This window comes from Zingiber officinale, chromosome 9A (genome assembly GCF_018446385.1).
Source record: "Zingiber officinale cultivar Zhangliang chromosome 9A, Zo_v1.1, whole genome shotgun sequence".
In the NCBI taxonomy this organism is placed as follows: domain Eukaryota; kingdom Viridiplantae; phylum Streptophyta; class Magnoliopsida; order Zingiberales; family Zingiberaceae; genus Zingiber; species Zingiber officinale.
In genome coordinates, this window is record NC_056002.1 from 35,059,294 (window position 1) to 35,087,181 (window position 27,888).

Sequence of the window (27,888 nt, forward strand, 5' to 3'; positions counted from 1 at the left end):
CTGCAGTGTTTAACATGACAATCCTTATGAGATCCTTTTGGGGACATTCTCAACCTAGATAACTAGGACACAGATTCCTTCTATAATCAACAACACACACTATAAGTAATATCATTTCCCAACTTATCGGCCATATTGATTTATCGAGGTAAACCTCACCCTTTGATAAATCAAAAGAAATAAATATTAAATATATGTGCTTGTTATTATATTAGGATTAAGAGCACGTACTTCCATAATAACTAAGGTTTAGTTCTTTTACTAAGTCAGTAAAAAAGAACTTACCTAAATGGTCCTACTCAATACACTTAAAGTGTATCAGTGTAATTTATTAGTTAAGATAAACTAATACTTAATTACACTACGACTATTCTGATGGTTTGTTCCTTTCCATCTTAATCGTGAGCAACTTGTTTATAATTTATAGAGAACCGATAACATGATCTTCTGAGTGTAACACCACACTCCATGTTATCTACTATATAAATTAATTGAACAATTACATTTAACAAATAAATGCAGATATTGACCAATGTGATTCTTTTATTTCAATAAATAAATGTTTACAAAAGCTAGACTTTTAGTATACACTCTGACACAAAGTTAAGATGTATTGTTATCTAACAAGTCTGAATAAGCTTGTAGGAAAGTCTTAAGTGTTCTTAAACAAAAGTCCTAGTGGATTCTAGGCAGGTGGAAACCCCTAGGGGGAGGTAACCCTAGGTCTGAGGGGTGGTAATCCTAGGTGATAGAAAGTCCTAACTGCGGTTAGGCAAGGCAAAGTCTTGGAGGGTCGAGCACTTTGGAGGAAATCCTAGAGTCGGGAACTCTAAGTGAAAATCTTGGTGGTCGCGAACCAGGTGAAAGTATGGATGAGTCGTGGAGCGGATGTCCAACATGAAGACCTGAAGTCTCGGACACTAAGCAAAAGTCCAGTCGGTCTGGAAGACCGGTCTGACAATAGGTAACTTCTCCTGAGAGGAGTAGGTGATGTCACGTTCTCCTTGAGGAAACAGTAGGCATTGGTTCGACCTAGAGTTTCAGCAGAACTCAAAGTGTCAGACAATCCGAAGGCTATCAAAAGTCATGTATTGCTTTACTATTATTTGTTATTTGTCTAACTCTGTTTTGTAGGAAACTAACACTTTTTGCAAGGTTAGATTCGGCCTTGATCGGTCTACTGAACGTCTGGATCGGTCTACCGAACACTCAAATAGAAGGATCAGATTTCCAGCAAGCTAATTGGATTTGATCAGATTTATAGCTCAATGTTGACTTGACTGTCAGAGTCACGCTAGAGCCGCTAACGTTACATGCAGGGTTGTAGGTTTTATCGGGAGGCAGCCGAACGAGCAATAAGGAAGGAAGGGGAGGAGAGGTCCAAGTGCAAAAAAGAGGACCATCAACAATGTCAAAGCCACATTCAAACCTACCTTGACGGTAGCCTGAGGGCCAGAGGGCCCGAGGGAGTTTAGAAAAAGATACGATCAAATTTATCATGGAAAAAGAAAAAAAAATGAAAATGCAGTCCGAGGGCGATGGTGTCAATGTCGACGTTGATAGGCCACTGTGAGGGATTAACCCGGATAAATTACTCGGACGAGCTCCGCCATTGACCATCAAACCAAAGGAAACTTAGTTTGCTACATGCAGAATGAACTTGGCCTTCAACTGTGAGCTCACTGGACTTACGGGAGCTCCAACCTATTGGATGAGAGGGTGATATGTGGGCTTGATTCCATGTATCAGTCTTTAGCTCAACTTTTTGGACTCGATTCTACCTAGAGCTAGAATTTAGCAATCAAACCTAATGCCTAAACATTTTACTGGAGCTTCGTTACTCAATTTTTTTCAATGATCATTTGACAAATTTTTATTTTTTTTTTAAATCTAAGTATCCAATTTTTACAATCAATTAATCGACTGGTCAGTCCACGGAAGTTTTTCATATGCCATTAAGGTAAATTCAGAAATGCAAATGGCTATCTACCCGGCTGTCAACGTCCTAGATTTTTATCTCATTGAAAGGAAATATCCTACACTACATCGATCCTAATTGAGATTCAAACAGTGAATGCCTTACAATTGCTTCTGATCTTATGGTAGGAGAAGATACACTGAGAGAGAGTTTTCCTCTGAGAATCTGCTTCCCTATAGGTTATATGCAAAAAAACATAATTAAACACAAGTTGCAACAGCGAATACTGAAGTGTCAGAATTGTGTTTTGTCCATGCCGTGCTTTTAGACGGAATCGAGCTACGAGGGCCATAAAAACATGATCAGTTCCACAATGAGAATATATTTATGGACAACCAATCTTATCCAAATCTTGTTCTTCCCCTACACATTTCATCATCTCACCTTTCCATCCTTTCATGCTTGCATATTTAAGTTCAAACATGAGAGAGGGAGAGAGAGAGAGAGATTGGCAAAGTAATGATAATTAATACATCATTAACTAGTTATAATCATGCAAAAATTACATATCATGAAAAAGAAATTAAAAATCTATCCTCCACTATTATGGGGTCAACTTGTGAGTTAGATTTATTTAGCGGTGTGTGCGTAGATTCACATCTTAAAACAAACAAATTTTCTATTTCTCAATGATTCATAACTAATAGAGTTAATGTAGTCACTTCACTAAGTAGTAATTAGTGAATCAACTCAAAATTTGATAGAAAACACTTCAATAATATTGAGGGGTCTCAATTACGAGCTGAATCAATTTATATTTCATCGTGTCATTTTTTTAGCTAGCTATTTTTTTACAACTTGATAGTTTAGACTATCATTTTTCTATTTATCCCTTCCTTGTTGGCTTACCATATTTGAACTAACACTTCTTGATGCGATAAAGTAAGAAATTAATACAATCATGTAGAAGAACAATAATATCTATCAAACTTTTATCAAAAATCTATTTGTCTACCGCGCAACTCGTGAGTTGTTTCACATGTAAAGACATTTATTTTTATCGCGATTTGGAGCTAAAGGCGGGTCTATAGCTCATGTCCACACAAAGGATGATGCTTATAAAAACATAACGAATTCAGAAGTGCTTCAAGGCTTTGTACTTTCTTCAACATGCATGTTACACTTGTTAACAAAACTATTATTTTTTACCACAATTAAAGCAGTTAATTGTAAAGTAATTCAATGTCGAGCTCACTAAGGAGTAATAACCTAAATTACAGGGTGATAAATAGAAATTCCCCCACGGCCCACGGGGGAGAGAAGCGTAGGTAAACCCGGGTAAATTTCACCCTACCTATACAGGCACTGTCCCAACCTCTCACAATGAGGTGGTGGGACCCACTACTTAAGTGTGAGCCCCACCACCTCATTGTGAGAGGTTGGGGCAATGCCTGTACAGGTAGGATCGAATTAACCGTAAACCCGAATGGCGTATGAATAAATAAATAATATTTGTTAAAAAAAAGTAATATTAATTAATTTAATGAGACGAGACAGCGACAGCAGAAAGTGATTAGCGTGCCCATTTAAATAAATCTTCAAAAACCTCGTTCGACCCGTACGATGTCTCCTCCGGTCCCCACCAATCACCGCTCGACAACGCGGTCGTCCTCGAATCCATTACCGCCCTGGTTTCTATAAAACCACCGATGCCTCTCCCTCTCCTCCACTCGACGACGCCGCCGTCGGTCGCTCCGCTCTTCTTCTGGCTCCTGATCGACTTCCGCGGTGGCCGAGTAGAAGAAAGGAAGGAGAGACGAGGGGAGGGGGACGGGATGGGAAGGGGAAGGGTGCAGCTGAAGCGGATCGAGAATAAGATCAGCCGGCAAGTGACCTTCTCCAAGCGACGCTCCGGGCTGCTCAAGAAGGCGCACGAGATCTCCGTCCTCTGCGACGCGGAGGTCGCGGTCATCGTCTTCTCCTCCAAAGGCAGGCTCTACGAATACTCCACCGACTCCAGGTGCGTCGCGTCGTGTTCCTCCATTCGCTGCTTCGGTTTCTTTCGTTTTGACTTGTTATTTCACTCTCATTTGTGCTGTTTCATCTACGAAATAAAAATTGAGCTTTCCGGCTGGCTTTTTCCTGCCGCTTCTTTATGTTTGAAATACCAAAAGAGTTTTTTTTCCCTGATCTGGGGGCTGGATGCTTCTCCTATTCGGAGTTTTAACTTCTAGCCAAAAGGAGATGCATGATCAGGGATGTAGTTAAGAATGCATATTGATACCAGACAAGAAAAGGTTCTTTGTCATCGAGTTAAATCTAGGGTTTTAGTGGCTTTCATGAATTTCACTTTTTAGGTTAATTAATTTGCAGATGTGAAAGTTAACCATTTCCAAGGTGCAAGCAACCACAAAATTTGAAATTGCTTCTCGCCGATCTTTCCCGTTCATTTTGACACTTCTTCTTCACCTTACGGCGTCGGAAGCAAATCGTTCCATGTTTCTCCTTTTCCTGGATGATAATCTAATCATCTTAATTTGTTTTTTCTCTTTATTCATCCTGCATTAGATGAGCTGGGTTCAACAAACTTAGTACCTGAAGTTTATAATCCATTCGACTTCAAGATTGCGTTTCTCGCTGAAATGATCAGCGAAGCTTTCAAATAATATCATTATCTCATTTGCTAAATACTCTCAATTTTATAATCTAAATGTTTTCCTCTGAATTATAAGTACTTTGATTATTTATTATTATTATCAATAAGCAATCTTTAATTCTCAAAAGGAAGGCATCGTCTTTACTCAATATCGTACTATAAAAGTCGCAACGGGCCTAGTGTCTTTCTCATTTGTCTTTTGTCAAAGAAATATTAATTTAGAATCTGTCTTTAATCCTTTGTTCTCTCCTTACATAATTCTCTGATTTAGTATCTGCAACCTCGTTGACCTTAGTCTGAGATTTCTCTTGTTTATATAATCTTTTACAACGACTAATCAATATTAGTTCATAATTCAAGAGTTCTTAATAATTAATATTAGATTCATTTTATGGTTGTTCTTAGGACAATTCAGGTTTGTTGGCTTTGTTATCTGTTTTTAGCTTAGGTTGGTAAGCTTGATCATAAATTTAACTTTTAAAATGGGCAACTTGAAATAATTGTCAGACACAAAAACATTATAACAATGATTCTGATGAATTGTAGCTTTTGTTAACATTTGTAGCCTACTTGGTATATTTATATTTATTAATAATATATATAGGTAGAGAAGATTATTAGGAAATAAATTAGAATTACCATGCTTAATTATAACCTCCAATCTAGTATTCCATGAGAAAACCAAAATATAGAGATTGATTATCACTTCATCAAAGAGATATATATCCAATGAAATTGTCATTTAAAACAAATATGCTACATAGTTAGAGCCTAACATAACAAGATAAGCATAAAGCATATCACAAGAATTGGACAACACTATAATGATGCACCACCAGAGTGAATAATCTCTCACAGACAGTAAATCTCATGATTCCAAAATTAAAATATTTCTATGTAAAAGATAATTAAACAAGAAAGGAACTCAAAGATTAAAATATTATTACTAAGCAAAAGATGATTCAATTGATGTCCTTTTTAAAGGTCTAACTATGACTCAAATCTTCTAATTTTACATATAATTAATTAATTCCTAAATAACTTTACTTACTAAAATAAAATATAAATTTCTCTAGTACGGTGAACTAAATAATGTTTGAGTGACAACAAAGCCATAACGCTAAAAAGAAAGCAACATGAGTGGTCTTTTCACTAAAAAAGTTCATGTAACATTTAGAAAAGGGAAAATTTTCAATGCAATATTTGCAAGCAATTTAATCATTAGACAAATAATTCAGATATAATAACAATTATCTTCTTAATAACAATCATATGACATCTGTAGAAACAAAACACTAGTCTACTTCTGAAGTCAGGGTGAATAGATAGAGTTGTAGTTATGAGGCCTAAGAAAATATATCATTATTATTGAAGCTAAGTAGCCTATATGTAGTTCACAATTTACTGTGGGATAATTAGTACGTCGATCGTGGACATTTAGAAAGTAGTCCTTTGAAGGGATGAACATCTCAAGCTTTAAATTCCAAATTTTAATTACCATTAGATTAATCAAAGTTATGAAAGGTACTTGGTTATAACATATTATTTCATCCCAAATTCAAAGCTTTACAGCTATTGAATACAAGAGGCACAGTAGTTAGTAGCTGTTAACATAGGCACTATACAGTATAATTTCCCGTAACAAGTGCACAGAGAATTAAAGCACAAATGGATTCCGTACACATTTGTTACTTCACCGCTACGTTTTTTATTTCTCTAGAATGATAAGTATTTGGTAAGATAATAGGTAAACTTGAGAGAGGAACGTGGATATATTAATATTCTTGTCTTATGTATACTCGATGTTTAGCGTACGGCCTATAAAAATCAACACTATATGTTTATATTTCACAAGACATCTTGCCACAAAGGTCGATGAGTTTGAGTTAGCCATGATCTTGTTCGAATTATAAATAGATTGACCTGTAAAACTTTGCTTGAAGCAGGAAACAAAGCAAGAAAATTAATAGGAAAAACTGAATAGGAATATATTAATCATGATATATAATGCGCATTGTAAAGTTGTTCATCAACTAAATACAACAGCATCTTATACCACTCAGCTCGAACATGATGCAACTCGCCCTAATCCACTAGTGATGTCAGTGCATACATATAACAAAATGCAACTGTGTACCAGTGGATCACCAACTCATGCTTCGATGATAGTCAATGTTAGCTAATCAATCAATCGGTCGGTTTCAATGTCACTATTTTGAATTACATTGCTAAATTTAGCGACGAAAATTAAAATATTATCACTAAAGTTAGCAAAGGAAATAAAACTCCATTCGTTGATTGAGAGACGGAAATTAATTCGCTAAATTAACTACAGAAATAAATTTATATCACTAATTTAGAGGCAAATAAATTTTTGTTAGTAAATTTAACAACGGAACTCAAAATGCCGTCGCTAAATTAGCGACGAATTTTCATCGTTAATTTTAACAAAAATTTTAGCATAAATCACCTTCAAATTAATTCAAATCATATAATATATTAATCACAACATTCAATATTATTTATCACAAGCACATTCATTCAACATTCAACAAAGCAAACTAACATCCAACATCTGCAACATTCAGCATCCACAATATTCAACTTGCATTCAACAAAAAATAACATTCAAATACACTTATCCATAAAAAAAATAAAATGATTCTAGTCTCATTACATCATATTCGGTTAAAAAACAAATACACTGATCACTTCTTTGACTTCTTTCTTCTCACCATTCCATCTTGCAACAAGTTTAATAGGATAAATATAACAAAAACAAGCACATGCATGATTCAAATTCAGTTAAACAAAAACAATGCGATAGGTTTAACACTAACCTACATATTAGTTGGATAACATGGATTACACAAGGCTAAAACTACTTATCAAAAAAATATACAAATTGATAAATACAAGTTTAACATATTTTAAAAAAATATATCTTAATGAGAGTTTGTATATCTACTGATGGTGTGATAGAATCCAGGTTTTCAAGTGTTGGCATTTCTATATTATTCCTAAAAAGATGTAATACAATTAGAAAGATGTATATGGTATCAAAATTAACATAACCATTTTACATGTTTTATGAGTGACAAATAAAAAAACAAAGTTGAAAGTCTACACACCTCAGAAGAAATGTTGTTATTATAAGCTATTTATCAATAATGTTCAGGTCTTAAGTCTCCTATGAGTCAAAATCATGAGACGTTGGAAAAATAGTAGAACTCATTAATGGAAACCGAGATACTAATTCTTACATTTGTCACTCTACTATTATATTGACCCCGATCTTTAATTGATTGCTCATTAATTCAAGACTTCTCTAATGTTGTGATCTGATTCCTCAATTCTTGATTTTCTAGTATTAACATTTGCACTTGAGTAGTTGAAGAGTTGGAACGACCCTGAGCCTAAGAGTTATTACATGATCATATACAACTTTGCCTAAGAGTCAAGGTCATAGAGGGAGTTATTTTTCTTTCCACCGACAAACTTATAATATATATCATTTATAGCATAGAGTCTGTAACTCGTCTCCCTTTATAGCAGGCTAAGACGCATGTACAACTCGATCAATCATATCATCCTATGTAAAAAAAATATTATTATCTAATATACAATTAATAAAGCTAGTCATTTAACGCTGGACGGAATAGTAATTATTTTGCGGGCTATTGAATTTTTTGATTCACACATGAATACCAGAAGCAATCTTCTATAACCTATTGATTCGAAGAGAAATACCTAAAAATAGAAAAATAACGTCACTACCAAAACATATTATTAATCAAAACCTTCTTTTACATCAACCCAGATAATTGTTTATATTAACTTCGAACCCTAATACATAAAGAAAGGAAAAAAATTATGACAAAAAAAAATTATTAACGAACTCAATATATTAAAAATCTTAAATAGGCTCAAAATCTAAAAATATAAACAATAAAATTATTAAAAATACTCTAAATATCAAAACAAAATTAAATGAAAATTATCAAAAATACCTTAAATATAAAAAATTTAAAAATTACTAAAAATAGTAAAAATATGCTCGGATTCTCCTGCTCCTAGGTTGAAAAAATATTTATCCTCGAGTTTAGAGTAGTGTCAGATGGTAGCCTAGGAGAAAAATCATCTTGTACCAAATCATTAAAATCTACTAACAATGGCTATACTTCTACTAGTAAATCAGCTGGATCCAATGAGACTCCCTCACTACAAGCTTGATGTATATAACATTATCAAGTTCAAGATCCTCAGCAATTGGCATTCTAACAGGTAAGCGTTGTGAGCTGCAGGATCTTGCATTATGATAAGTTGAATGATTTGGAAGGGCTATTAAACTATTATTTTCTTTTGCATTCACACCCGCATGAAAGAAACACAAACAAGACAAATGTTCATTATTATGGTCTCCACCAATTTCGCAAGTTTCAAGGATCTGAGGTTCTTGAGAATGGCCCCTCAATTAAACTTGAGGACACAAAAGCTTGTAATGGCCTTCAGAGTTTATCACATTAATTATTTCAATTCCAGATGGCGTCTTATTCCTTTAGGAGATTTAGGAATGTTTTTATCGTCCTCAAGGCGTAGCATAGACAGTGGGCGCATGACATCTCTGGCATAATAGTCAGGAGTCGATTCTCAGAAATTGACGACTTGGGATTTATCCCACCATACGTCTGATGCCTGTATACTTACATATACCTCTCTCTATATCCGTGAGACTGGTACTAAGAAGGTCGTTAATATAGTGGATCTATAATTTTTTTTAGGAATCCTTTTATCAGGAGAGGTGATGAGCCCCATTGCAACCCTTACATGAACCATCGACAGAATTTGATAGAAAAACAGGATGCTTGACATTAGCCTCTTTTGTTGCTATCTTATCATTTACCTGGTTAGGTAGCTTCTCATAGAAGGTTTGGTAAGGAGTGTCTGTCAAACAGAAGGAGTAAAATCATCTAAAGGTTCCTCAAAATGTTCATCAGAATCTTGATCTTGAATATTGATTTTAGCCATCTCAGATTGGCATACTCAAAAAAAGACAAGAAAGTGAATTTGTGCAGTTTAAACTAGTTGCATCAACCTCATAGTTAGAGAAATCAGATGTTAAAATGTAGATCCGCTACATTAATAGTCTCCCTGGTGCCAGCCCCACAGATATGGAGGGAGGTACATGCAGGTACACAGGCGTCAGACGCATGGTGGGATAAACCGCAGGTCGTCAATTCTTGAAAATAGACCTCTGACCATTACGCCAGAGATATCATGCGTTCACCGTCTATACTACGCTCTGAGGGCAGAAATTAGATGTTAAAGCTCCACGAGAACATAGTTCATCTTCATTAAATGTGTATCTCACTAAGATCCATATCCTACATAAAAGTATCAACAATGGTTCAACAAACTCGCCACTTTCAAAATTGGATTCTTCATTGTCATCATCCTCTTCTTCTAAGACATACTCATCAAATTCTTCTAGGTCAAATTCCTCCTCCAAATCATCTTCGAATTCGTCTAGGTCATCTTAGACGTTGAAGTTATCGTCCTCCAAGGTGAAGCGTAATCCTTCCTGAAGCAAAATTTGAGTATAACCGAAGGGAAGAAAGTGACTTTTAATCCAGTTAATTGGCTAAAAAGGATAACTTAACTTGATCAATTTGAGTTTGTGTTTATAGCCCAGACTTATGTTGATGCACAAATATAAGCATTTTGAAGTCCAGACAGCATCCTATGCATCTCACTCCATTCTAAGTATTTTTCATACACAAGCAAGGTATTCCTAGTGTGCTTGTGAGATACTCTAGCTGAAACCTATAGGTGCATGCTTTCTAGGGGGTAAAGATCTAGGCTAAGCCCAGTCTTTTGAAAATACTAGTAAAATTGGGAATTTTTATGAAAATAAAATAATTTATCTTAGAATTTTAAAACCAAGCTGATTTTGAAAAGAGAACATAATTTTAAAAAAATCATAACTTTTGAAAAAGTACCACTATAAAAGAAATGATTTTGGCAGTTTTAGAATATATTCTACTAAGTACATATCTAATTGTCTTCTAAGTGTACTGAACTCAAGTTCAAGTAATGGTTTTATGAAAATACCTGCTAGGTTGGACTTGGACTCAATATAGTCAAGTACAATATCTCCCCTAGCTACACGGTTCCTTACAAAGTGATGCTTAACCTCTATGTGTTCAGTCCTTGAATGGTGTATTGGATTTTGGGTTAAATTGATTGAGCTTATGTTATCAATTAACATTTTTGTATTTTTGTATTCTAATTGATAATCTCTTAAAGTGTGCATTATCCATAATAGTTTAGATGCACATTCCCCATAGCTATGTACTCTGGTTCAGTAGTAGATAAGGCAACACAATGTTACTTTCTATTGAACCAGCTCACTAGGCACTGACCTAGAAGTTGACAGCTTTCACTTGTACTTTTTCTATCTAGTTTACACCCAGCATAGTCCGACTCAGAGTATCCAACTAAGTCAAATATGCTAGTCCTAGAGTACCAAAGTCCTATACTTAGGGTTCCTTTAATGTATCTAAGTATTCTTTTTATATTTGTTAAGTGTAATTCTTTTGCAGAGGATTGGTACCTAGCACACATACCTACTGTAAATAAAATATAAAGTCGACTTGCAGTTAAGTAAAGTACATTTCCTATTACACTTCTATAATATTTTAAGTCTATTGATTTGTCATCTGAGTCAGAATCAATTTTAACATTAGTTGCCATAAGAGTATTAACATTTTTAGAATTTTTCATTCCAAATTTTTTAATTAATTCCTTAGCATATTTGGTTTGAAAAATATGAATTCCTTCTTTTGTTTATTTTATTTGTAAACCTAAAAAAAAGTTAAGTTCTCCTACTAGGCTCATTTCAAATTTATTTTCCATTAATTTGATAAATTCTTTTAAAAATTTTGTATTTGTTGAACCAAATATTATGTCATCTACATAAATTTGAACGATAAAAATATCTTCTTCTAAGATGTTGACGAATAAGGTTTGGTATATTTGGCCTTGGTTAAACCCCTTAGATATTATGTGTGTTGATAGGTATTCATACCAGGCCCTAGGTGCTTGTTTTAGTCTATATAAAGCTTTCTTTAATCTAAAAACATGGTTTAGGTGGTCTAAGTCTTCAAATCCTGAGGGTTGATTTACATAGACTTCTTCTTTGATGAACCCATTTAGAAATACGGACTTCACATCCATTTGATATAACTTGAATCCTTTATGTGTTATTTAGGCTAGCAGCATCCTAATGGATTCAAGTCTGACTACGGGTGCATAAGTTTCATCATAATCTAACCCTTCTACTTGGCCAAACGTCTTTGCTACTAGTCTAGCCTTATTTCTTACTATTTCACCTTTATCATCTAGTTTATTTCTAAATACCCACATAGTGTCAATTATGGATTTACTTATGAGTTTAGGTATAAGTTTCTAGACTTGGTTTCTTTCAAATTGAGCTAGTTCCTTTTACATTGCAATTATCTAGTCTGGGTCATATAGGGCTTCTTCCATAGTTCTGGGTTTAATTTTAGAAATTAGAACTATTTGACTTAGGTTTCTATATGATGATCAAGTTTGAACTTCTAAGGTTGGATCATCCAAAATTTGATCAGATGGGTGATTGGAACTTATTCTAAAAGTCTTATGTTAGGGTTAACAATTGGTTCTTGTGATTCACTTGGTTCAAGTCTAATTTCATCATCTTCTGTATTTCTTAAAATTTAATTATTTTCTTTGATTAAGTCAGGTAGGTTGTTTTCTTCATCAAAAATCACATTGGTTGTTTTTTCAACTTTTAGGGTAATTTTGTTATAAACTCTATAAGCTCTACTCGTTGTTAAATACCCTAAGAAGATGTCAGTTAAAGATTTAGATGTAAATTTACCTAAATAATCTTTGGTGTTTAATATGTGTACTTTACATCAAAAAACTTTTAGATAATTTAGATTGAGTATTTTATTGCAATATATTTCATAAGGGGGTTTATTGTAAAATTTATTAATTAACATTCTATTTTAAATATAACATGTTGTGTTTATTGCTTCAGCCCAAAATTGGTTACTTAGACTATATTCATTTAACATGGTTCTAGCAGCTTCTTGTAGCGTTTTATTTTTTCATTCTACTAGTCCATTTTGTTGAGAAGTTTTAGTGCATGAAAACTCATGATTATATCCATTAGTTTTACAAAATTTAGTAAACTTATGATTTTTGAATTCCCCTCCATGGTCACTTCTAATTCTTTTAATTTTGGTATCTTTTTCATTTTCTATTAATTTACAAAAATTATTAAAGGTTTCATAAGTTTCTTCTTTGGATTTTAGAAATTTTACCCAAACAAATCTTGAGTAATCATCAATTATAACTAAACAGTATTAGTTTCTACTTAGTGATTTGGCTCCGTATGAATCAAATAGGTCTAAGTGTAGGAGATCAAGTATTGAAATTGGTTCGATTTAGGTTTGTTAGTTTATGGGTTGACTTAGTTTGTTTACCTTGTTGGCAAGCATTACAAATTATATTTTCTAAATTTTTTAATTTAGGTAGACTCCTTTTTTAAATGAGTCTAATATAAGTGTGACACAATCTTCTGTATCATAATTTAGTTCCCTCATGTTGTGTCAAAAAATACTTGAGTGAGGAGGTTGGTAGGTTAATTGTGTAAATATTATTTTTCCTAATTTTCCTAAGTATAATTTCAGGATTTTTGATATTTTTAATTAAGCACTCAGAGTTAGAAAACGTTAATAAGTATCCAGAATCACACAGTTGACTTATGTTAAGTAAGTTAAAATTAAACTTATCAATTAATAGAACTTTTCGAATAACAAAATCGGAACTCAGTTCGATATTATCTGTTCCGATTACCTTAAATTTTCCATCATTATCGAATGCAACTGACCCTAGGTTTTTGAATTTTAGCTTGGTGAACTTCAATCGGTCTCCAATTATGTGTCTAGAGCATCCACTATCTAACATTCATTGGTCCAAATCATTATGTTCCTACACATCAAGTATTTGATTTGGATCCATTTTTCACAGATTATCAGATAGATTGATTGGATTCAATCCCTTAATTTTTCATCTCACTCAGTCTAGGTTATCAATCATATTATACCTATGGGTGATTATGAGATAGTTAATTGTGTTTAATTAGATTGATTAAATTTAAGTTTTAATGTTAATTCGATTTGATTTAATTTAGTTTAGGTGACATTTGTTTCTCTCCTAGGAATCGGAATGGGAATGAGTATCATAGTATTGCGGAATGAGAATGGGTATGAGCTTGGGTATCATTCTTAAAAATAATGTTTGATTAGTTGAATATTTTCAATCTGAATGAACATAAATTTTTTTTTACCCTTAGAGGAAAATAAAAAAAAAATTAGATGGAAGAGAAAGTTGAATGTGAGAGAAACATATAATAAGAGAGAAAATATGATGAGAGAAAAAATATGATGGGAAAAAAGAAGAGAGGGAAAGTATGATGAGAAAAAATGAGGAGAGAGAGTGTGATAGGAGAGATTGAGAAGAGAAAAAATATGATGAGAGAGAAAGTGTGTTGAGAGAGAAAGAGTGATGGAAAAATGAAGAGAGAGAAATTGTGATGAGAGAAAATGAGAGATTGAGGAGAGAAAGTATGATGAGAAAATGTGATGAGAGAGAAAGTGTGATGGGAAAAAATGAAGAGAGGGAAAGTATGGTGAGAGAAAATGAGGAGAGAGTGTGTGATGGAAGACAATGAAGAGAGAGAAAGTACGATGAGAGAAAATATGGAGAGAGAGTATGGTAAGAGAGATTAACGAGAGAGAAAGTATGATGAGAGAGAAAGTATGATGAAAAAAATGAGGAGAGAATGAAGAGAGAGAAAATAAGGAGAGAGAGTGTGTGATGAGAGAGAATACAGAGAGAAAATGGTAGAGAATGTGTGATGAGAGAGAATGAGGAGAGAGTGTGATGGAAGAGAATGAAGAGAAAGAGTGTGATGAGATCAAATATGGAAAGAGAGTATGGTAAGAGAGATTGAAGAGAAAAAAAAATGATGAGAGAGAAAGTATGATGAAAAAATGAAGAGAGAATGAAGAGAGAGAAAATAATGAAAGAGAGTGTGTGATGAGAGAGAATGAGGAGAGAGAAAGTATGTTGAGAGAGAAAATGTGATGATAGAATGAGGAGAGAGAAAGTATGATAAGAGAGAACAAGAAGAGAGAGTGAAATGAAAGAAAATTTGAATAAATATATTAAGGGTATTTTCGTCCAAAACTTAATTCTTATTCTAATTCCATCAAAACCCAAGGGAGGGGGTGAGTTTCATCCATACCCAAGTTTTTGGATTTCATTCCAAAATCTTGATTCCATTCCCATTAACCAAATACAAGGTTCGGGAATGAATCCATTCCCTCATTCCCAAACCTCTAAATGAAACGCCACCTTAGTTTAGTTTAGATTTAATTTAAGTTAGATTTAATTTTGATTTAGGTTAGATTTAATTTACGTTGGATTTGAGTTAGATTTAATATAAGTTAGATTTAATTTTGATTTAGGTTAGATTTAATTTAGTTTAGTTTAAATTTAATTTAAGTTAGATTTAATTTTGATTTAGGTTAGATTTAATTTAGTTAGTTTTGATTTTACTAATTTTTTATTTTAATCTAAATTCATCTCACACTTTTCTATATTATCAATCAGGGAATCTTATGGGTTTTGTGAGATAGTTAATTTTAATCTTTAATTTAGATTAATATTTAAGGATTGATTTACATTTGAGTTAGATCAAAGTTTAATAGTTAGTCGATTAAATATTCATTTTAATAATTGATTTCGAGACTGTGGCGAGACACTAGACCTTCTTGGATATTGGAACAACAACCACTTCTAGACAAAGTCTTTTTAAAAAGTAAATATTTAACTTTCTTTATGAGAATCTTTAGTCTAACTAAACAAGCTAAGTGTCGATCAAGCATAGGTCCTTTTCTATCATAATCTAAGCACGTATAAGGAAAGCAGTAAATCAAATATCAAACAAATTTATTTAATAATAAAGATGATCTTTCTATTGGCTTCCCCTAGATCATATCCTTAACCAAGTTAGTCTTGGGGACCAATGCTTGGACCATTTTGCTATTTGTTCGATTAACAGGAGACAAATAAGATTTGAATTTATATTTAGCCTTATGTTCAAGTCCGAATCAATTGTATATGACTCTTTGTTTTCCAAGAATTAGGTCAAGGTTCTTGGAACCCAAAGTGAATCATTCCAACAAGTCCCTAAGTTCATTGACTAGACTTTTCAGGCTAGAACTTTCTTCCTCAAGTTGTTGGACTTGAGTTGAAGTTTCAATCTGAACAGATTCAGTCACGGAGCTTGGGTTAGTCATTTCCTTAAGGATTGTTACCTCCTTTTGGAGTGACTTGACCCGAACGTTGGATTTAGCTAGCTTACGCATTAGATAATTTACTAGGTTATGTAACTTATCTATTTGAGAAGAACTTACAATGTGGTTAAGTCCTTCAAAAATGAATATGGATTCGTGGCTTCTCTCAAACTCGATTTCATTTCGCTCTTGGTTTCGGACTCAACGACTTGCTCTCGGGACAGAAGAGCGAGGAAGTTTGTTTGTTCGAGATCATTGTCGGAGTCTTTTGATGAAGATTCATCCTACATCACTTGTAGTGATTTCTTCTTCCTTTGCTTCTTTGTTTCCTTCTGATTTGGATAGTTTGCTTTGATGTGTCCCTTTTTGCTGCAGCCATAGCAGGTTACGTCAAGCTTGGTCTTTGGGTTTAGTTGTGTTGTTTTTGACTGGATCACCTTTTTGATATCTCTTTTAGTGAATCCCTTCTTCTTTTTGTATAGTTTTCAAACTAGGTTGACAATTCGGCGGTAATTTCGTTGTCTTCTTCTGAGTCCGATTTGTCTTTGAACTTGGGTTCAATCTGGTACTTCTTCCTAGTCTCCTTTGTCTTGCTTGTACTTACAATCAATGTAATACTTTTCTCGGGCAGAAGTGCATTAGTCTGTTCATGCAATTCAAATTTTAAAAATAATTCATCTTACCTAATTTGAGACAGATTCTTAGAAACTTTGTAAACATTCACCATGGATGCCCACAAAGTGTTCCTTGGAAATGCGTTAAGGGCATACCTTATGATATAGTGATTTTCCACCTTCTGACCAATTACGTAGAGACTGTTGAATAGGTCTTGGATCCGAGCGTGGAGTTGGCTTGCCAACTCACCATCCTGCATTTTAATATTGTATAATTTATTTAAAATTAAGTCTCGTTTACTTGCCTTAGTGTTGGAAGTGCCCTCGTGCAACTCGATCAATTTTTCCTACAACTCCTTTGTATTGTTGAAGGGGTCGACCCGATTCAACTCTTCTTTAGTTAGGCCACATTGAAGAGTTTGTGTTGCCTTTACATCAACTTCAATCTTCTTGCGGGTTTGGTACGTCCCATTTGTCGTAGGAGAAGATGGCTCCATCTTCGGTGGGATATGTAAATCCCGTCTGGATGATTATCCACATTTCCACTTGTGTTTTGAGGTGGTACTCCATCTGGCTTTTCTAGTATCCAAAGTCTTCACCGGAGAAAAGAGGTTGACGAGAGGTGCTATGGCCTTTTTGGTGAGCTATAAAAAAAAGGATCTTGCAAAGACCAAAACAATGACACTTATTCCAAGACTTAGTCTTGAATTAGTAGTGCAGTAGGAAAATAAAGCAAAAAACTGGCTTGAATGGTGTTGCACCAATTTTGAGAAAAAATTTGACGAATCAAAAAATTTGTCAGGAGAGATTATTAGACCAATTATAACTTATAATAAAAATTTAAAAACGGAAAAAAGGCGTAAGAATATATTTTTTGAAAAAACGGACAAAAAAGCAATGAAGAAATGCTCGAATTGTAGTTGTACTAATTCAGAGTGGCCCCGATCTGATACCAATTATAGGATCGATGCGTACTAGAGGGGGGTGAATAGCACTCGTGGGTTTTTATGTTCATTTAAAATAATCTCAGATAAAACACAGCGGAATAAAGACAGAAACTAAAAGCAAACAAAGCTAACACTTTGAATTACTTAGTTCGAAGCCTGTGACGACTCATACTCCAAGACCCGCGATCGTCGATCACTTTCGTTAGGCAATCCACTATCAGTTCAGAAACACTTTACAAAAACTAGTACAAGTATAATAATTAAAACAAGATTTACCGACAGCAAAGAATAAGTAGTTGATCGTCGATTGTCGAAGCAGCCTTTGAATTCGTTGTGAATAAATGTGTCGAAGCTACTAGTCGAGCCCCATTTTATAGTCGAGCTAGACCTGATCCAAATCCACTGATCTCGGGATCAGCCTTTGACTCGACACTAATCGATCGATCGATCCATGTGTTCAGTCGACCGAACCTACTGAACATGCCCGGTTTCCTGTCCAGATGTTGTTGCTTGGATAAGTCTTCGTTTGGTTGACTAATCCCACCATTCGGTCGACCAATCCCACTTTCCTCGCTACCTTATCTGGTCTAATCAACCCAGTCTAACTGATTCAGAGCCTATCCACTGTTCGATCGACTGACTTGGACGTTCGGTTGACCGAACAAGGCCAAATATGACCTTGCAAAAATGTTAGTCGTCCTGCAAAATAGAGTTAGAATAATAGCAAATAATATGAAATTTAACTTTTGATAATCTCCGGACTATTCAGTCCTTTCGGATTTCTCGAAAATCCTAGGTCGAACCGACGCTTACAGTTCCCACATCAGGGAACGCGTCTTCACCAACTCCTCTCAGGAGAAATTACCTTTTGCCAGACCGGTCCTCCAAACCGTCCGGACATTTGCTCAGTGTCTGAGACTCTAGGACTTCATTCTGAACGTCCGCTCCACGATCCGTCCAGACTTCCACCTGATTTGCGACGATAAGGATTTTCACCTAGAGTCGCCTACTCTAGGATTTCGCCCAAAGTGTTTGATCCACCAAGACTTCGCCCAATCATCCAGACCAGGACTTCATTGCCTAACCGCAGCTAGGACTTTCCATAACCTAGGGTTACCACCCTCTAGAACCTAGGGTTACCTCCCCCTAGGATTTTCCACTTGCCTAGAATCCATTAGGACTTTTGCCTAAGAACACTTAAGACTTTCCTACAAACTCATTCATATTTGTTAGATAACAAGACATCTTAACTTTTGAACCCTTTGACATAATCAAAACTTAGGTTTGATCGTCTGGTACTTCCTACACCAACATAGCCAATATAAAGCCTCAAAATTGTATCCTTCTTTTTAACCAAAAGGATCAACACAGCTATATATTTGAGAAACACTAAGATGGATAAAACTTTTATCAAGTGATTTCTATAGTTGAACCTTCAGTTTTTCTAACTCTCTTAGTTGCATCTGATACAATGCTTTTGATATTGGAGTTGTTCCATGAAGCAACTCAATAACAAATTCTACCAATTACTTTAGAAGCAAGCCTAGGAGTTCCTCTAAAATTCATATGGGTAATTATAGATTATATGCACATCATAAAGTTCACACCGAGCCATGATCTCAGAACTCACTCAGAATAGAAGATATCCTTCACTATCTTTAATTAAAAATTATTTATTGCTTTCCTAAAAGATGCCTTCATCATTTACTTGTTCAATCAGTACAAGTGAAAACCCAGGGACAGGTACAAAAGTTTTTCATGAATGAAATTCCTATGCCACTTTATCCAATTTCTCAAGCTTTAGGACCATCACTGAATTGTTTTCCATGTGAGAAAGCTACTACTCAGTTTCCACTCATCTCCACAGATACATTTCATAATCACCCTCACAGAATTCTTAACACCTTAACTCTTTTCAGCACAAGTGTTCATCAAGTCAAAGTTAATAATACATCAAATTAAAATGAGATCCTAATGAAGAGATAAAGAATTGTCCTTGAAGACTTTAGCAAGAGTTTGTATCATCTGACACTTTTCTTAGATTTTTGGTAGCTAAAGTTTACTTGACTTGGAAGCATTCCGTAGTCCATAGTCATTCTACCAAACATCCTTAAGCACAAGATAAGAAGCAATCCTGATTGTGATCCACCACCAATAGAATAAAAATATTAGATTGTATCTGAATACTACAATTGTTTGTCATTAAATTAATAAGCAAGTAATTTGTTTCCTTGTAGTATGAAGCTAAAGGTAGCTTCTACCCACAGCTGCCCAACCATTCATGGCTGTCCAGCTACCCACGATTGTCCGGCTACCCATGGCTGTCTAACTGCCCACGGTTGTCCGACCGTCCATGACTGTCCGGTCGTCCACGCCTTCTCAATCGCACGATCAGGGCTTAGCTTGCAGCCGACCAAGGGTGAGAGGTTAGGGTTGAGCTTGCAGCTGGCGTCGTGAGCACAGGGCGAGGGCCTGGCCCACCTAGCGAGTATAATGTGAGGTTGCAGTTGGCCTTGGAACCACAACATGCAGAGGAGAGGAGAGATGTTTACTCGCATATCGGAGAAGAGATTGCGTTGGACGCTGGAGATTGGTGATTGATCAGAGGGAGAGGATCGAGAGAGTGAGAAGAGAGAAAAAATCGAGAAACCCTAATATGATTCTAAATTAGTAATTTCTACCACTAATATTTAATTTCATCATTATTCTAGTGATGAAATTAATTTATATTGTTAAATTAGAGACATAATTAAATATTCGTCGCTAAATTAACGACACAAATTTAATTCTTTCACTGATTTAGCGATAGATATTTAATTTCGTCGTTGATTTAGCAATGGAATTCATTTTCATCCTTGATTTAGAGATAGAATTAATTTTCATCATTGATTTCCATTGCTAAATAAATAAGTTAATTATTATTTTCGTTAATAGCAACAGAATTATAATCGTGTCATTGAATTAACAACCAAAAATTATTCTAATTGCTAATTAGTGATAAAATTATAATTCTATAACTAATTAGCAACTGAAATAATGTTCAGTAACTAATTTAGTGACGCTAATACCGTTGCTATTAACTAGTTTTCTTATAGTGACCTAATTATACATAGCTACTCAAGTACCAATGTAAATCAAAGATATAGTTTATTCATTTAAATATTTTTAGTGTTTATTAAGGGCAACACTATGCACAAAATTCTTGCTAATACAGGGTTCTGGGAACTCATTTATTGTATCTTACCCTGTATTACAAGAGATTATTTGCGGGACTCAAACTCTTAACCACTAGGTCACCTAGTAATAATTTTATTATTGTCTTCCCTTTCATTTTTAGTGCTTCATAAATGATGAAAATAAACCCTATAATTGTTTTCAAAACATTATGAAATTAATTTATAAATGGTAATTAGAACTTTATTTGGAGTATTGAGAATATATAATATTCAAAATTGAATTTCATTAATTCTTTTGTTGAGTGCTAAATTGTAATTAGAATTTGACACAAATATACAGATATAAAAGATGTAAATGTAGAAATAACCATTTATTTGAAGATAGGAGGGGCCTACAAGACCAATAAACCAAATAATTTCTCCACTTTAATATGGCATCCCCACATGCTTAGTTTTCTCTTATAAAACTAACTTCAAATTTACATTTATAGGTGTACAATCTTGTTCCATGAAAAAATAAATATTCTTATTTGTAAAGGTTATTTATTTTTCTAAATTATGATTTTAAATATAGAATAATGAAATTTAAGTTTAACAATATTATATATAGTAAAATATTTATTAAACTAGGAGATACCGAGTTACTTATAACTAAGAGTGATGTGGTAGAAATCCATCGCCTCATTTAAGGTTGCTGATGAAGTTTGTTTCGTGATACAATTAGACCTACATATGTTGATATGCATCAGAGGGCTAGCCAAAAGTTACCCGACGATGCCCCTCTGATGTTTTATTCTAACTCAGAGAGAAAAAAAAGAGTAATAAAATCGATGATATAGCGGAAAGTAATGTTCTCTTCTTCTGTTTCACAAGCTTAGTTCCGAGGAGGATATTAAGTTTGTGTTCCATGATATGTTGTGATACTCCCTTTACCTCTCAAGTCTACCAAGCAAAAATATATCAGTTTTGAGTAAGATAACTTTTCAACTCTTGCTTCACTCCCTTCGGAAGGTCAACCGCCACAAGAGTGGTCTTCTTCGATTGACCTGGGACAATTGGCACCTCTTGCTACTCGGTCATTGCTTGTGCTAAAGGAGCCTCTTGTAAAATCTACACTTTGGAACCTTTTGCCGCCCCAACTTTTTTCACTCCCAAGCATACCATCTCCACATAACATCTTCTTGTCGTTGACTAGTCCCCTCATACTTCCCCAACCTACTCCCCTATTGGAAACTTGATATTTTGATGGATGGAGAGATGACCGCTTTAAAGGCACTTATCGTCACATTGTACACGAGATTGCCTCCATTATAGTGAACATAGTCATCCAAGTCTTCCTTAATGGCTCTTCACACAAGGAGAGAGTCAAGCTTATCTGTCCCATTGGCTTAACTTTATACCCTGCGAAACCAAACAGAGATGTCGATATGGGATGCAGCTCATCTGCATGCGATCAACGACATCCTTAAAGAGGATATTTATGGAACTTCCTAAATCCATGAATACCTGAGCTACATCATAGTTGGCTATGACAGTTCAAACCACTAGTGCATCATCAAGGCATTGCGACCCCTTCTAGACTAGCTAGTCCAAAATTGATGGTAAGCTCTTTTGCTCGAGCTCGCCCAAAAACTGTCTCATAACTGTCTAGCCTTCTGGCATGAGTTTTCCAAGCCCGATTGGAGTCCCCATCTATCATTCCTCTCGAGATCATATTTATAGCCCTTTGGTGGGGAGGATCGATCCATCCAGATTGTTTGTAAGTTCTCAATCTTCCCTGCTCGGGCTCTCCTATCTTATGACCAAACCTATCCACATCACCATCTCGAGTTAGTATCTTGCCTTTATTATCCATGGGACATGGCCTCTTGCTTTAAGGTTGGCTTACTAACTCTAGGAGGGGTCCTGCAAGTTTTTTCGAAGGATTCAGTGGATCTTCTCAGTCAGCCATGACACATCTCTATACAATAGTCATACGCTTGGTGCAAGGTACAAAAAGGTCATAATGCCACTCTACGAGCATTCCTTGCAACCTACATTACTCATTGGCTTTCCTCTAGCATCTAGATGATCTTTTTCCTAGTCCTAAGCAAGGCATAGTTGGAAAGTCATTTAGGTAGCCTCTGATGAGATGGTGGGGTGAGCACTTTACTTTCTCTAGATGGTGTAGTGACATTAGCTCTTCTCGCTCTTTACGCTTCTTCCAAGTAGATGTACTTCTCAGCTCGCCTGAACATATCATCATAATCAAGAGGAGATTTCTTTACTAGGGACCTGAAGAATTCCCCCTCTACAAACCCCTGAGAAAAGACACCAATGAGGATCTGCAATTTGTAGAGGTTGAATTGACTCGATAGTTCCTTTGTTATGATGTCTTTAGTAAAAGGAGTATCCCGATGGATTGATTTTTCCTTTTTATATATGAGCACTCGGCTTGTTTTCTCCCAAAAATCTCCCGAAATAGTTCCCAAGCTATTGATTCCCTAGACTACTCCTCTTAATGAACCGAAGTCCCTCTTGATTCTCCTAAGAATGAAGGAACCATGAAAAAACTGCCATCAGAGGATCTCTTTTACAATGGCTGACACTAGCCGATTCAGGCAATCTATTATGAAGGGGCGGCCGATTCTGATAATGAAATGGGACCCCTTCTTTCGACAACAGATCCTCTTCCTTTATGGCTTCTTTAGCTATCTCCCATCTTGGCGTCTTAGCTCAGACTTCCCACAGATTGTGTCGAAATGATCCGACTAGGATTGGGATAGGTTGATGATGGGCATAGAGTTTGGATAGGTCAACGACACTTGTAGAACCACGAGTTGTTAGCGAGAAAGAGGTAACTATCGGGTTGTTGTTGTCCTGCACTCAAAAAAAGAGAGTTAGAAGAGGGCCAAGGTGGACCTCGGTAAAATTCCTCCAACGTTCAAGTCAAACTTCATAAAAGAGAGTAACTAATAGGCGAGAGAGCGGGAATAATGTACCTCTCAATGTTGACATCATTACCTTATATAGGAGGGAGAACAGTAACAAATTATCCCACCTTTTTTCAAAGGATTCACCTCTTTCATTTGTACTGAAGGGCTCATCCCTTTGTAATTGACGCAATTGTTGCATAATAGATGCAACTATCACCTAACCATACAATCTAAGGCCTTTGTAAAGACCCTTAGGTTCTCAGTGTTCAGGCATGCTCAAGAGTACAATTCACTCGGGCGTTCCAAAACGCAACCCATTCGAGCACTCGAAAACACAACCCACTTGTGCACTCGAAAACGCAACCCACTCTGGCGCTTGGGAACACAACCCACTCAAGCACTCAGGAAAGCAACCTACTAGGGTGCTCAAGAACCTAACTCACTCGGCCACTCGAGCGCACGACCACTCGGATGCTTAGGCATGTGACCACTCAGACACTCGACAACTAAGGCATTTCGGCATCTAAGTCTTAGGTGCTCAGGTGCTCGAGTATTCGGGTGCTAGGTCTTTTGTGCTCGGGCAATCGACCGCAACCCCTTCGACAATTCAGCAGATTGGCTAAGCATGCTGACGTGATTAGCTCGGGATTGAGCTACGCAGGTGCATCCTACTGACTTGGTATGGGTTGGTACCGACGGTATCAGAGAGCTTTAAGTATCTAGGAGTTTTTGTAGAAGGATGGAGGAGTTGATAGAGATGTATTATATAGGATATAAGTAAGATGGTCAAAATGGAGGAGAGTTGCGTGTAGTTTGTTATCGTAAGGTACCTTTAAAGTTTAAATAGAAGTTTTATAAAATTGTGACTAGACTTACTACGTTATATGAATGTTAGACTATGAAGCGAGTACATGAGTAAAAAATGAGAGTAGTATGTTAAGGTGGATGCATGAATATAAGAGGATGGACAAGATAAAAATGAGAACATTGGAGAAAAAATCAAGGTTGCACCTATTGAGAAAAATCAGAGACATATTTAAGATTGTATGAACATGTGCTAGGTATCCAATAAATTTCCTAGTTATACGATGTGAAATCTTGACAAATATACACATTAATAGAGGAAGAGGGAGACTAAAAAAGACTTGATTCACAATGATAAAGAAGGATAAAATTTATTTAAATATAGATGAGGATATAGTAGGAAATCGAGCATAATGACGTATGAGAGTCTATATAGCATACTCCACTTAGTGACATAAAGACTTGTTATTATTGTTGTTGTATAATTTTATTATTTTATGAGGAAGAATGCACATCTCCCGTTATTTGTTTGTCAATTTTACCGGTGATTAATTGAAATGATAATTTGAAAATCTTATTTTGAATAAGTTCTAGGAATTTGAAACACACTCCTATAATTTGGACAACCTAATTACATAAGTGCTAATTCTGTTATGATTTGCTAATTTTTTTTTTCTTTTTTCTTATCTTGTGCAGTATGGAAAAGATTCTTGAACGTTATGAACAATACTGCTATGCAGAAAAGGCACTCACGTCATCCGAACTTGAATGCCAGGTCAGTAAGAACACTTGTTTCCCATTCATCATATAGAATTTGGTACACTTGCAACTGTTCTTATATACATATACATGAATTTACTGTCTTTCTTTAATCTTGAATTTAGGACCCCAACTATATCTTACTAGATTAAATTCATGCTACGCAATTTCACAGAATACTGATCTTTTGTCATTCTCCAAATTCCCACATTAAGCAACAATTTTAAGCTTATATTTTAGATCATAAATTGGCTTCAGTATCTGAATCAGTGATGCTCCTCTGCCTAGTTTCTCTCCATTATACTTCTCACAGACATTACAGTGGGCATGTTAAAGTTTAGTTGAGTGAAAACACTTGATACTTTGTTGAAGCCTTTTTCACTCCTATTAAGTTAAAGAGGTTCATGCTCTTTGGCTGGTCTCACCTCATCATTGCTTCTTACTAGAGATCGAAAACTCCAATGAGTCAAACACCCTTACCTCACAAGTAACTAGGAAAAAAGTAGTTGCTTAGATTTTTCTCCTAAAAAGCTAAGGACAAAAAGGCCTTGGGGAATCCTCTCACCAGAGGAAAAAATCACTTGGGCAGACAAAACAAAGATATGAATTGATGATATATTGAAGTCATCTCAAAACAATAACAATCTCTTTGATAATAATAGATCAGAAACCTTAAAACTCTTGTAATGAACTTACACAGTTGCATGCCTAACTACTTCACACGAGTTTCTTTATTGTTAAAAAAAAATATAAAGAAAAGTTTTTTCCTCAAATATAACCCTTAAACCTAAAGTGATCCGAGCCTTTTCTTCATAAAATCCTAATTTTCCCAAACATATTATCATTGATGAGGACAGGCCATGGTTACATGAAGTCTTCCAAATCACAAATATATTTCCTCGAATGGAAAAAAGTCTCTTCTATTTGATGTGATTTTTATTTTCCTTTCAAATCATAATTTGATTATTGGAGATAAAAATACTACCTATGATTACTTTTCTACTATGATCTTGTCTCTCACCTAGTAGGATAAGACTTGGTTGTTATTATTTGTTGTTGCTATGATCATGTCTGTTTGAAGTTCTCGATGGTGTTAGTTTACATGAAATTCCTATATTTGTTCTTCTATGTGAAATATTCAGCATGGAAGTCTGAATCATTCATATGCTAATGTTCTCATGAGGACCATACAGGGAAACTGGCATCAAGAATATGGCAAACTTAAGGCCAAGATTGAGGTTTTAAGTAAAAGCCAAAGGTAGATCCGTTATAGTTACATCTAGATTTTTCATCAGAACATATGATCGGAGCTAAGGTTTTTCCATAATTTGGCATACCTAGTGATACCCTGCTAACAATAATTGCTTCAGGCATCTAATGGGGGAGCAACTCGATTCCTTGAGCCATAAAGAACTCCAACAGCTAGAAAATCAGCTAGACAATTCTTTGAAACATATCCGGTCAAGAAAGGTTAACCACACGACCTTTTCCCGTGCTAAAACAAAGGTTGGTTAAGCAAGACATTCTGAAGTTGTATCGACCATGATTTTCTTTATATGGTGCAGAACCAAGTGGTGTTTGGCTCTATCACTGAGCTTCAGAGGAAGGTAAAAAATTCTTTTATCAATATATATATGTATATATAAATAGAAGATTGTCATGAACCTTCAAGAGCCTAAAATGCTTAAATTTAGGTTAATAATAATACTTCATGCATGTGCATAACCATCGCTTTTTTATTTACAGGAGAAGGCACTACAGGAGCAAAACAAGAGTTTGGAGAAGCAAGTGAGTTTGTGACCCTTTTTGCCCAAGTGAATGCAATTCTTCTACTCCTTAAACAACATTAATAGATTATGAACACCATGGAGATTAAATCTTATTTAATTTAAACAAGATCCTAGAGAAGCAGAAGGCCAAGGCTCTCACCCAACAGGCACACTGGGAACAAGCCCAAACAAGTTCCTCCTCTCCACCCTTTTTGTTGGCTGATGCTAACCATACCTTGAATATTGGGTATGCATCTTCAACTATATGAACTTTACATTGTTATTATTTACAATACTCATGGAATTAAAATAGGAAGATATACTGTGTCGGACCATGATCATTTTCATAATTTTGTTTGATGAGGCAGGTGCTACCAAGGAAGGGCAACCATAGGAGGGGAGGTAGAAGCTGTAGAGGTCCAGGCTCGGATCAATGGCAGCATATTGCCTCCCTGGATGCTCAACCATTTGAATAGCTAGCTCCAAATCATCCTTGAGGAAATACTGTGATATATATTATGACGATGGCAACGGGGAAAGGGCAACGGCTACGGCAACAACGACAAAAGAGCAACTTCCATCCATGTTCTCTTCATGCAAGTCTAGATCCTATAAGTAAATTTTGGATTAGTTGTTGCTGTTGTACCAGTGTATCTGTAATGAATAATGTTGCAATCATATAATCAGATATGCATTCTCAAATCCTTTTCTTGACTTCCATGGATATGAGCCATGTGTTAGTAGTTTGAATTGTGTATAAGTAGGGTGGCAAGGGATTCTTCGGTTCCCTAACTCTAGATTGTATTTGTTTAAAATAAAATTGTAGTCTCTATCAATTTTTTTTTCAGTGAATGCGTTTCACTAAATAAAATTATTTTGTATTTTCCCATATTTCTCTTGTTAGAATATCATAATCTAA

General features: G+C 35.2%; 1 protein-coding gene across 1 annotated transcript; it reads left to right on the forward strand.

Annotated features, from left to right (window-relative positions):
• The first annotated feature begins 3,753 nt into the window (after positions 1-3,753).
• LOC122020673 (truncated transcription factor CAULIFLOWER A-like) lies at positions 3,754-27,588 on the forward strand. The gene is made up of 8 exons (XM_042578681.1): positions 3,754-3,938; positions 25,138-25,216; positions 26,394-26,458; positions 26,571-26,670; positions 26,766-26,807; positions 26,947-26,988; positions 27,098-27,216; positions 27,338-27,588. The coding sequence occupies exons 1-8, from the start codon at positions 3,754-3,756 to the stop codon at positions 27,447-27,449; spliced, it is 744 nt and encodes a 247-aa protein (XP_042434615.1). The 3' UTR covers positions 27,450-27,588.
• Positions 27,589-27,888: the final 300 nt, after the last annotated feature.

Coding starts and splice junctions, on each gene's coding strand:
- LOC122020673 (XM_042578681.1), top strand. CDS start 3,754: ATGGGAAGGGGAAGGGTGCAGCTGAAGCGGATCGAGAATAAGATCAGC. Junction 26,459..26,570: donor GTTTTAAGTAAAAGCCAAAG/GTAGATCCGTTA, acceptor TAATTGCTTCAG/GCATCTAATGGGGGAGCAAC. Junction 26,671..26,765: donor AACATATCCGGTCAAGAAAG/GTTAACCACACG, acceptor TATATGGTGCAG/AACCAAGTGGTGTTTGGCTC.